Source organism: Sorex araneus, chromosome 2, assembly GCF_027595985.1.
Source record: "Sorex araneus isolate mSorAra2 chromosome 2, mSorAra2.pri, whole genome shotgun sequence".
Taxonomy (NCBI): domain Eukaryota; kingdom Metazoa; phylum Chordata; class Mammalia; order Eulipotyphla; family Soricidae; genus Sorex; species Sorex araneus.
The window spans coordinates 183,594,695-183,607,301 of NC_073303.1; the positions used below are offsets into that span (position 1 = coordinate 183,594,695).

At 32.9% G+C, this 12,607-nt stretch overlaps 1 protein-coding gene across 1 annotated transcript in view; it reads right to left on the reverse strand.

Moving 5' to 3' along the window:
• Positions 1–12,607, reverse strand: part of TMPRSS15 (transmembrane serine protease 15) — a 120,249-nt gene that overhangs the window by 64,709 nt on the left and 42,933 nt on the right. Inside the window, exons 10-13 of the mRNA XM_055128728.1 lie at positions 12,347–12,496; positions 4,476–4,581; positions 3,842–3,992; positions 1,121–1,256 (exon numbers count right to left, since the gene is read on the reverse strand). Of these exons, the coding sequence (XP_054984703.1) occupies positions 1,121–1,256; positions 3,842–3,992; positions 4,476–4,581; positions 12,347–12,496 (543 nt within the window). The remainder of the gene's footprint in view (positions 1–1,120; positions 1,257–3,841; positions 3,993–4,475; positions 4,582–12,346; positions 12,497–12,607) is intronic.

Consider the following 12,607-nt stretch of genomic DNA (forward strand, 5'->3'; position numbering starts at 1 on the left):
TTACATAACAAGATGGGTGGTAATGTCTGTTTGGCTTCTGAAGTTCTGTTTACAAATAGAACTAATAACACAGAAATATATATATATACACACACACATATATATATATATATACATATATATATATACATATACATATAATTAGAAGATCTTAAAAAGGAACAAAAATCCTGGCTATTTTTTGGCTGCAACAAGTTAGCGGCTCCATTAAATAAGGACACCAAGTTTTTACCAAGACATCAGAAAATAAATATCTGTAATCTAAGACTACGTGGTGTGTCTTAAATCCAGACCTAAGTGTTATCCTTAAATCATTTGAAAATAGACATGGAAGGGTTCAAGATAAATCAAATTACTTGATTTTTTAATAGCATTCTAAGGAGGGTATGAGAATTTCAGTGTCTCTGTTTTACCCCCCCTCATCCCCAAGTAAGTGTTTTCTGCTGGAGAGATATACAATGGGTAGGGTTCTTGCCTTGTATGAAGTCAACCCAGATTCAATTCCCGGGACACCCCTTATGGTCTCCTGAACCTTCTAGGACTAAGTCCTGAATACAGAGACAGAAGTAAGTCCTGAGCACAGTGGGGTGTGGCCACAAAATAAACCAAACCAAAACAAACAAACAAAAATAAAGGTAAAATAAGTGCATTAGCCACATGGTCGTTTCAAAATTAGTTTGTAGGGGCTGGAGAGATAGTACAGCGGGTTGGGTATTTGCCTTGCATGTCGTTGGCCCAGGTTTGATTCCTAGCATTCTGTATGGTCCCCCAAGCACTGCCAGGAGTAGTCCCTGAGTGCAAAGCCAGGAATAAGCCCTATGCATCGCCAGATGTGACCCAAAAAGCAAAAACAAACAAAAATACCCCAAAAAACCCACAAAATTAGTTTGTATTCTAAAATGAGAAAAAAGAAATGCTATCTTCATTATTTTCAAACATTATGATAAATTTATTACAATAATAAATATAATACTTAAAATCATTTCATTATATATTTTAATAATATATTTGCTATGTGACATTTATTTATAGTTTAGAATCTTAGATTTGACAATGAATAGGAAGCCAGAAAAATAACATTGATTACTTAATTAGGAAAGCGAATGTTACAGTTACTTACTAGGAAGTTCTGGTGGAGGAGTTGGGACCAAAGTTGGGTCTGGACTGGGGCTCTTTTTGCAAATCCCACGTGTTAGGCTAATGTCATCCAGTGCTATATCACTCAGAACTTGGTTTTTGAAAGCATAAAAAGCAACCTGCAAATTGAAAAAGTATACGAAATCATCCCACTTTAATCTCCTCTGGCGTCATTATTTTTTGTGGCACAGTATTCTCTGGAAAATAAACATTGCCATATCTAAAAATATGAGGACAAGTTACTACATAGGGAATTACTGATGAATCATGCCTTTATAAGTTCTCTACTGAGTCCAAATCTCTTATTTTATGTCCATACTAGTCCAAACATTTACTTGTGTTTTTCCTTTTGTGGTTGACATATTTTCACAGATTTTCTCTGTCTCTCTCTTTTATGTCATGCTTAATTGTATTCTGTCTCACATACATGCCATCTGGACGGGAGAGAAAATTTCTCCCAGCTTCCTAACTCCAATTGTATGAGAAATGCAGGTGGCCGTCTGCATTGTTAAGAGTGTAGAGATCTAAAGACCACTGCTTGGATAATTTAACTGGAAGAATAGGAGAAAATAGAAAATATGAGTATAATATGCTAATTCAGGATCAGCGTATGAGGTTTATTCCCATAGGTCACAGACCTGGGCATTTGTGTGACAGAACCATTGGTCACACAAAATATACTAAATTCTTAATAAGTAACTTTAGTTTGACTTTTTTTGTCACTTCTAAGTAGGTTAAGAGTATACAAACAGGGCCATCTTGCCACAATCAACAGAGAAGTGGCAGGCATTCTGGTGAGCAACGCGGCCCTGAAATGCTCGGGACCCGAATTGGGGCCAACAACACCGGGGAGCCGGAAGGAGGAGGTGCAGCCAGCACACCTTCTCCAGATGGAGCCCTGGCGACACTGAGCAGCAACTAACACGGCTCCGGGATTTGGGACTGGGACACATATGAGCATTAGCGGCCGCGCGACCTTTTCTAAAATTTGAAAACATACAATCTTTTAATGGAAAACTAATTATCAAATGCTTCCTTAATAGGGTTATCTTGTTTGGGGGTATAACTCCCACAACAATAGTGAGTTTTGTGTTGAAATATGGAACGTAATCAAGGTGAAGAGAAAATAAAGTGAAATTCATTAGTTATACAGTTGGGGTGGGGGGTGGGGGGTTTACCGGGGATTTTGGTGGTGGAATATGGGCACTGGTGAAGGGATGGTGTTTGAATACGGTATAACTGAGACATAAACCTGAGAACTCTGTAACTTTCCACATGGTGATAAAATAAAATAAATAAATAAATAAATAAAATGTATTTAAAGTATATTGTAAAGACCACTTAACCTTTAATGTGTCATATTACATTATGAAATAGAAGTAATACTGCATACATTACAGGATTTATATAAAAATAAATATTAAAAAGCAAAAAAAAGTATACAAACAGGATATATTACATATGCTAACTGCTATGCTAGATACATTGCATATGTATCTATCTCATTTCATATCATCTCATTTCACTCATTCAGCAGTTTTACATAACCATCACTCACCTACTTTTTGATAAATACTGTTTAAAATAATGATGAATTTTCTCTTTAATCTATGTGTAAGCTTAATTTCAGGCAATAAAATGATTTGTTCAAGATTTTACAACTGGGTGACAAAGTCAAGATATCAGTATTTGTAAATTCTCATCACTATTCACTCCTTCCAACTGAAGAAATCCATGCAGTTATATGACAAACAAAAATGTGGGGTGGGTTGAGTTAGACTTGAACACTATAATATCATTTTTTTCCATTTTGTTGCCTTTTTGTTCCTTTGATGTTCCACTATAAATCCTTCTTGAATAATAAGAAAAAGCGGAACAAGAAAATATCACAGGAAAGATTCATAGAAGAAAGGAATAGAGAGCAAATGAAGGAAAGAAAAAAATACTGGAAGAATACAGACAGGGTCATTGAGTATGGTTTGCCTTAAACCAAGTCACAGCAAAGATAGAAGGCTTTCACCAATGGCAATGTCTGTCCAATTAAACATCTTCTGAAAGTAAACATTCTCCTCTAAAGTTACCCAATTAAACCATGTTAATTTGGCTAAACTATTAGGCTGTATTAGACTATATTTTAATTGAGAACACCCTTAGGAAAAGAATACATTAAGCTGTCATCTGAAAAACTTATTCACCCTAATGTGAAATAAATGGTCAGAGACTTTCTAATGATACAGCTCATAGGATATTTTTTTCAAAGGAAACATAGGGAGATTCAATCAGAATGGAAAAGGTTGGAGTGAGTACCAATAGGTTTGGATGTTCTAATCAAAAAGGATGATTACTTAGAAAAATGTAAAGCTGACACAAATGGGATTGGTGAAAACTGGATGTCGTAGGTATGTGGGCAACAAGTAATAGCTCGTGTTGGAAAGTTGCTAAAGAAATTGGTAATATACCACAGGATTTCTGTGAATTTTGTGACTCATTATAAGAAGCAATTTCATAAATTTCAAAAATTTTAAAAAGGTTATTTTAATAGTCCAGTAAATAAAAAATATATTCAAAAAGAAGGTAGATTCAAAGGCAACTTGGCACTACTCAGAAAATATCTTTTTTTTTACCATAACCCGTAAGAAAGAATTCTAGCACCGTTTTTTGGAATCCAAATATAAGGTCATAAATTACAAAGCAGTTTGCCAACCTTAAATTCCATTGTTTCATTTAATGTTACTTGTCCGTAATTCCAATTTTGTCCATAATTTCCTTCCTTTTGAAAAATAGTCTTCTCCAAGTTTTGGTCATTGCTGATATTAATGCTTAATTTATAGACATTTATACCATACATATAATACCTAGTTTAAAAATAAGCAAAAGTGATTGGATTTCTATAACATTTGTAAAGCACAACACAAGGTTTTTCTGTATCTGTTAATGCTTTATAAATGGCTCTTTATATTAGCTAAGAAACTTAATAAAGGTGAGGGAATCTCCCAGAACTTTGCTACTTTATTAACTGGAAAATTAGTGATAACTGCATTCAAGTTTGGAATATCTGCTTAGTGAAATCTGTGCATGATAACATGAGAAAAACAGTGTTGCTTATGGTATACTTCAAAATATAGCACAGGTCTATAGTACCATTTCAACTAGGAACCTTTGTCTCTCTATGGGCCTACAGAATAATACATGAGGCCAAAGGTGAAAATTATATAAAAGGGAGGACTCTGGCATGAAACTAGGAGGTCAAGTGGTAGAATGGGGTGAACAGGAAATAAATAATGTTGGAAAAGGGCCATGTTGGAAAAGTAGATTGAGAAACATCATCTACAACATACCAAAAACTAAGGCAGACTGGCTCTAACATGGGGTATAAAGGGAGACTCAGAAGCCCCACTCTTTCTCTTCTCCCTCCAGGGCCAGGTGGGGTGGAAATGTAATATCCTGTAACAGAAAAAGAAAAGTTTTACTTCATTTACAAATGATGTAAAATATTCATATTTTTTCTCATTTGAGTTATTCATAAGCAGAAAAGAATGGTCATAAGAAAGAAGGATTAAAAGAATAAAAGAGATGTGTTTTGGTAAAATGGAAAGGAGAGTAGACTCAAATCCAGAAGATAATGACCCTGCTATCATAAATGGTTGTTGACAAAAGTCACTTCTAAATCTGGTCTCTGTAAAAACATAGAACCTTGAATTGGAGCACTGTTAAGCTTAAGTTTGCATTATCTATTAATAGAGTTTTTATGTCCAAATACTCCTTAAATTTCAATTTATTAGATGTCTTGATCAATTTGCTTGTTTTGAGAAAATTTGCAAATGAAGGTATTCAGAAATGCTTGTATAGTAACTAGTGATGTATACAGTATTTAAATATAAATTTAAAGTAAAATTAAGAGTTTCAAAGGCCATCCCTTTTTTTGAAATTATACTGACTATATTGCATATCTCTAAATCAGGAGTTACCAGATTTTATAATGATTTTATCATCAAGATTCCTTTGAATGATAACAATCAGCTCATAGAGGAGCAGGAATTATGCTAATCCATATAAAAGCTTTCTAAATGGCCCAGGTTACTACATAAAGGTTTTCAGGTCTATGATTCATTATTTCAAACAATGATTTGAATAATTCGAAGCATGGAAAGAATTGCAGGAGTGAGAACATTTGAATATTTTCCCAGGAGATTTTATTATTTTTAGTTTTAGTTTTCCAAACATAGATTATAAAAGGAAAAATAAATTATATATGGAAATAATAACATGAATTAAATATTGTATAAATCAGGTCTTATTATAAATATTTATGAAATATTAAAATTATTATTTTTGGCATCAAATATCTTCTAAGTTTTACAACATAAACTTTCATAGAAAACATTAGTTCTGAAATCCCAAATCATGCATTTGTAATGTACATTTTAAGAATAAAATATAACACAAATACTAGAAGAAATTTCAAAGATATAGCAATGTAAACTTTTTCAGGATTATATAGTAAAAGAGGAATATTCATTAGATTCAGATTACAAAGCATAAAATAGAAAGAAAGACATGCTTGTTTAATGTTTTCTAAATACATATAGTACTTAATGTGTTATTTGTTATTTCAGCTCTATAATGTTAAGTTATTAAACCTATTTAAAGATTGGTTTAGATGAAAAGTTCGAAATTTCACTTTGAAAATGTCCTAATCAAAGTACTTTCTAAATAGACTTTAATTTTTATTTATTTATCTTATTTTTTAATTAATTATTATTATTATTTATTGGCTTTTTGGGTCATACCCATCGATGCATAGGTGTTACTCTTGGCTCATGCACTCAGGAATTACTCCTGGTGGTGCTCGGGGGACCATATGGGATGCTGGGAATCGAACCTGGGTCAGCTGCGTGCAAGGCAAACACCCTACCCACTGTACGCCCTACCCTCCAGCCCAACTTTAATTTTTTAGATAGGTAGAAGTTGTTAAAATTATTTTGACTCCCAAGAATAATATTGAAATAGCTAGACTATTGTAGAAATATTTCTAGCTATCTTCAATTAAATAAATATTGGCTATTTTCCAATTAATCTTTGGACAAATTCATTGTTGAATTGTTATACTCTGAAATAGTTTAAATATATAACTTGCTCATCATGCAGTAATAATTTTGAATTTATTTATCTAATCAAGATATAATCATTAGTTTTCCATTATTTTCCACATAAAATATAAAATGTGTAGTGGCTGGTACCTGGTGAATTTTGCTTGAGTACAGTTTCAAAATACTTTTAATTTTATGTAAAATAGCCTGCCATGGAATACAGAAAAATAATATGCTGCATTAGATATTTTATATTATAATAAACTATTTCTGTGATGCCTAACATTTTCTTATGAACAATTAAAAGTAAAGAAAATTTTTAAAAATATGAGTCTTAAAATTAGTGAAAACAAAAATATACATGAAATATCAACATGAGTTAAGTTAGAGCATCATTGTCACGATTTCCAGTACTGTCTCATTTGTAGTTTTTTGATCCTCTATAACAAATTTTCATACATCATTGAACAATAATGTTTCTTCATATGTGCTCTATCTGGCCCTTTACTTAGCATAGTTTAGTATATTCTTATTTCACAGTGAAGCATATACAGTCTGATGTTTGAGACCTCTTAATTTCAGTACAATTTTCTCTGCTTTTCCTTCCTTTCTTCATTCCTTCCTTCCTTCCTTCTTTCCTTCTGTCCTTCCACCCTCTGTTCCATTTTCTCTTTTTCTCTCTCTTTCTGCCTCTCAATGCTTACTCTTGGCTTTGTGCTCAAGGGTAACTGCTGGAAGTGTTTTGGATACCGGGGATTAAACCCGGTCGGCTGAGTTCAAGGCAATCGCCTAATGTCATGTTCCACCTCTTTGGGTCGGTAAATCATACCTATTATAATTCATTAAATAACAAAATAATTCTAGAAATTACTCATTTTATTTCAGGCACAGTATAGATTGCAAAACTATTAATATTAGCATTTCATCTTAAAAGATCCCAGCACCACAGCCTCCTATAGAGTTCTGCTTCTATGTACCCATTATCAAGTTTTAGCTTCGAGGCCTGTGATAACTTTTGCGTGAGTATGTGTGTTTTTTTTTTAACGTTTATAGTTGTATCTGTCACTAATAATATAAGTTCACTAATATTTCAGGTCAGTGAAATGAAATTGCCATCTCTTTCAGAAAGATTATCAGTTCTTACAATTTGAAGTGACCATTCCTTTCCGTGAATTTTTGGTGGTAATTCAACACCTCTTAAGCTAATTATCGTATACTGTTTACATATTCATGATATGTAATATGTAAATTTTAGTGCTCGACTTTGACGACGAAGCTTCAGTTTTTAATTCTTTGAATTAACTGTGCTTTGTTTTATACATGCATGCTGCGCTAATTTGACTTATTTTTAACATTTTGGAATCTACTGAAATACTACAAAGTTTATATTCCCATAACTATATGGAGATTTATATGGTGAAATCATGGTTTTAAAAACATCTTCCAACTTTCTTGAACATCTTTGAAATATTGGAATTAAATTTAGAGTTAGCCCCAAACTCAGAAAATTGATGGAATTTGTTAATTTAATCACACGTTGAACTCTTTTGTGTAGAAAATTGTTGAAAATTTTAGAGTGAAATATGGTCCAAACTCAGGAAGTATAACAGCATAAGTAATGTGATTTTCTAAAGTTCAACATTACAGGGGGAAAAAAGAAACCAGAAATGAAGATAATATTACTTTGGAAACACTGAAGTTACATTTCTTTTAGAGAAGTGTATGTTATATTAAATGCAGGTATCTAAAATACCTAATTACACTCTTGTAAATTGAGCAATAAAACTATTTTCTCCCCCAGCATACTCTTCAGAACTGCACTACACCAATTTGCTTGTACTGAATACATTTGTGATATGAAAGGAAAATAGCTATAACATTTCTATAACAATTTTCAAGTGCACACAGTTTCTAGTCTCTACCCCCTCTGCAAATCATAATTCATTTTGGTTTATAAAAGATTCTAAAGCCAGGTTTAATTATCAGATGAGGAGATTGAGGCAGAGAGAGGAAGAGAGGGAAGGAGGGAGAGAGAGATAAAGAGAAAGAAGCAGAAGCAGAGAGAGAGGGCTGGAAGAGAAAGAGAGAGGAGAGAGAGAGAGGGTGGAAATCTTTTCCAAATGTCAAGGCTCATATTTAAACCTAGTTAAGACTTTAGTGTCCATATTTTAATGATCCTTACTACTATACTAAGCTGACCCCCAAGTGTTAAAAACCATTATGATTTCATTGGAAATGGCCAACAAAGAAAAAGTTTCTTTGCATTTTCCTACCCTTTTGTGACCCCAACATTTCTGAAGTTCTCACATGTTACTAACCTCATTTTGCCTGAAAGTTCTGAACAAATGGCCCACTTCTAAGCCTCCTAAGATGCTCCCCAGCATCAATGGCAGTTTCCACCAATTTCCTTTGCTGCTAACAGGTACAAAGAAACTCCAAAGCATACACAGTGCAGAGGTGTAGGAGCTGGTGCTCTACCAGGAGAGTCCTTCACAAAGACTCAAAAAGTTATGGGGCTTAGATATTCTTTCAAAGGTGGTGTTAATTCAAAGTTTATCTGTTTCATTTAGATTTTCCTGTCATTTAGAGTGAAAGTGAAGAACAAAAAAAGCCCTCTATGGATAAGAGGAACAGCAGGAGGGATTTAATTCTCTTCCATTTCAGAGGTTGGATGCTCTGACACATGAAAAAGCAGGTTGGAAGTAAAATGCCCTTGGAGAGGTAGATGACTGGTAGATTATGAAATTATCGGTACGAGAGTTGAGGAAGACCTATTAAGTCTTATCACCCATTCTCATTACCCTGCTGTCCCTGGTGGGCACTGAACTGCTCTGAGTTGTCTAATTTTAAATAACTCCTGCTACACAACTTTCTCCCGAGACTCCATTTCCGGCCCAACTATTTAAAACCTCCGCCTGACATTCAACCTGCTTTACTTTGGTCAGTTTCAACTTCTTTCTTTAATTATGAAATCTGTTAGCAAGCAGAAACTACTTTTCACCTGTAATGTGCTTATATTCTTCAAACATCAGTGGAATTATTTTATGTCTGGTAATGATGACATGAAAGTAGAAAAAAATGATAATTTGAACATCAAAGATTTCAACTACATAAAAGGTATCTGTCATCGTCAATAGATATAAATGCTTTATACACTTTTCTCTGACTACTCTTATCCAAGGATGATAAAGAAATTATTTTTTATTATAGCAAAGGGGAAAAAAAGTGGTCAAATTATATCACTACTTTAGGCGAACTTCTTTAGAGGACTTTATGATTATCACTAAAGTGTTAGTCTTCAACTGCGCAGATTATTCATATATCCATAGAGAATCAAGCCCTGGGAAATTACCTATTCAACCAAAATGAGTGATATATGAGATTATGCATGTCATATTTTTCAATGCTAATGTTTCTTGTCTTTTGGGATTGGCCATCTCTGCAGAGTATATTACCTTTATTTTGTCTGTGAATCTAGTCTGATAACTAATTTAAGAGGATCCTATTGATTTATTTTAAGACTGTATTCAGAATTTCATTTCTAATTCTACCTGCTCTGTAGACTTAAAAGTCCCCCAAGTCCTTCTCTGGTTAGACAATAAATTAGTTTTTTTTTTTTAGTTTAAAATTATTTATTTATTTTTTAATTGAATCACAGTGAGATACTCGTTACAAAATTGTTCATGATTGGCTTTTGGTCTTGTAATGTTCCAATACTCATCCCTTCACCAGTGTGTATTCCACCTACCAATGGTCCCAGTTTCTCAGTTTCCCTCTCCAACTCCCTTGCCTGCCTCTGTGGTGGGCAATGTTTTCTCGTTCTCTCTTATCTGGGGCCATATGTTTTGCAGTGCAGATACTGAAAGGTTTTCATGTATATCCCTTTGCCTACTTTCAACACTCAGTTCTGTCCAAAATTATCATTTCCATCTATTATTTAGACAATAGAATTTTAAACTGTATTCCTGCTAAAATTCTAGCCCTTCAAACTACATTCTTCCAATAAGTGATAATTCTATCAGTGATATACTCGGGAACATCCACTGTCTTTTATTAATTGACAAGAAAAAGCAAAATTCATAGAAAACTCATTATACTCTGAACTCTAGTACCCCTATTTTCTCTATTTTCTTTGGACGGGCATCCCTTTAAACCAATCAGGTGATCTCACATCATAAATTTTGATAATTTTTAGCACCTTTTCTATGAAGTAATATATTTATATATGTAAAAATTTCTTAAAGTTCTCATCAGAGTATGATTTTCTGATGAGACAAACTGACAATCAAATTCTAATTTTCAGAATTATTAGGAAAACTTGGAAGCCATATGTAAAAAAAGTACTTTTTATGCCACACACAAAAATTGCCTCAAATGGATTAGTACATATGTGTGTATATTTATACATGCTTAAACACACATATATGCATCTATATAACACATATAAGTATATATATTCGGCCACAAAATTTATGAAAGTATACATAGAAGGTGTTTTCTAGGAATTTAGACTTTAGTGCTATATTTGGTGTTAACTCAAGTCTAATGGCAAGGATCACATAAATAATAAATAAATAAAAGGGATGACAACAAATTAAAACAATACAAATCAAAATAAACTATCATATTAACAAAAGGACAACCAACTAATTGGAAGCATATATTTATCTATAATGCATCTGATAAGGGTAGGTATCTAAAAATATATAATACAAACACACAGCTCAACAGCAAAGACAAACAAATTAAATCACAAAATGGAAAATGACCTAAATAGACACTTCTTTAAAATAGATACAGAAAAATAATAGGCATATAATATTGTTAAATTTTTCTGATTGTTGGAACAATGAAAATCATATGGTCTATTTAAAAATGGCAGGGAACAACAAAACCAAAGAAAAAACTCTTGTACATGCCGATGGTGGAGACTCAAGAAAACAGGATCAAAGTACCTTCACAAACTAAAAATGACTGAAAAGGTATTACAGTGGCCAAGGCACTTGCTTCACACACAGCTAACCCAAGTTTATTCCTTGCCATCTAATGTGGTCCCCTGAGCTTTCCAGAGATTATCTTGAACTGGAAAACATCTTGGTGTGGCACAAAATGCAAATTTGAAAATAAACAAACAAAAACCCCGACTAACTAAAAGTGGAGCTAAAATATTATCCCTCCCCCCTCGAAAAAATCATGTGCATTTATCTGAAGCATGTAATTTATGAATTCAAAAGAATATGAGTATCCCTATGTCACAGCAGCATTATTCACAATAATCAAAATATAAAATCGACTTCCGTGCTTACTGGAGAATGACTGAATGAAATAATTACATTCAGTGGCATACTATTTACTATTATAAAGGATAAAATTGTGCTTTTCGCAGTAATATGGAATTTATGTGATAATTCAAAGTCAATCAGCTAGTAAGTGAAAGACAATTGCCAAATTATTTTATTCATAGATAGAAAATAAATAAATAAATAAATAAATAAATAAATAAATAAATAAATAAAATACCCTTAAAAATCAATCGAACTAAAAGACAAAAGTGCCTGTCAGAGAGGTTGGTTGCGGGCAGGAAGGAGACTGGGGACAATGGAGAAGGGATTGGTGTTGGAACATTGTACACCTGAAACAATTCTGGATAACTTTGTAACTTTACAGCTCAAGATAATTTAATAAAATTTAAAAGTCAGTGACACAAATTGATGTCTGAAAAAAATAAAAAAGAAATACTTTAGAGGAAAAAGAGAAACATTTTTTTTAAATCGCTCATATATCTACGCACTAGAAATGAACAATAAGATTGTAAACTAGGGCAAAGCATACAAAATTCTAAAAGTTAATTATCTTACACAAGTCAATCTATTTAAAAGTGGTGAAGACTAAGTCTATTTTTCTCTAATGGTCTCGATTTAATATCTGATGAATTTTAAACTTGTTGATATGTGCTCATTTTACACAACTTTGCCTTCAAATGCAGTTAGCACCCCACGAACTTTTTAAAAAGGAACTATGAAGAGGCTACTCTATGTTTCACACTTGTTTATCTAAATTGCAGAGTATTTAAAGTATATAGTACTCTCTTTGATTCATGAATTAAATATGAACTATACCTGAAAAGTTGCCAAAAGTATGGTCAAAATTTGGTCCAGTTGACGGAGGAAAGGTGTACCCCTGGATCCTTTCCCACTCATTATCGTCATTTAGATCCTGGATCCAGAAACAAAAGCCATCTTCAAAATTACAATTAATTTTCTCATAGTCTGTAATTCAAAATAAGAAAAGAAGGAACACTTCAAATTGAATCCTAATATAGATTTGCTGTATAAATTAAATTTTTCCTGGAGCACGGCCGCAAATGCCTCTTTATTTAT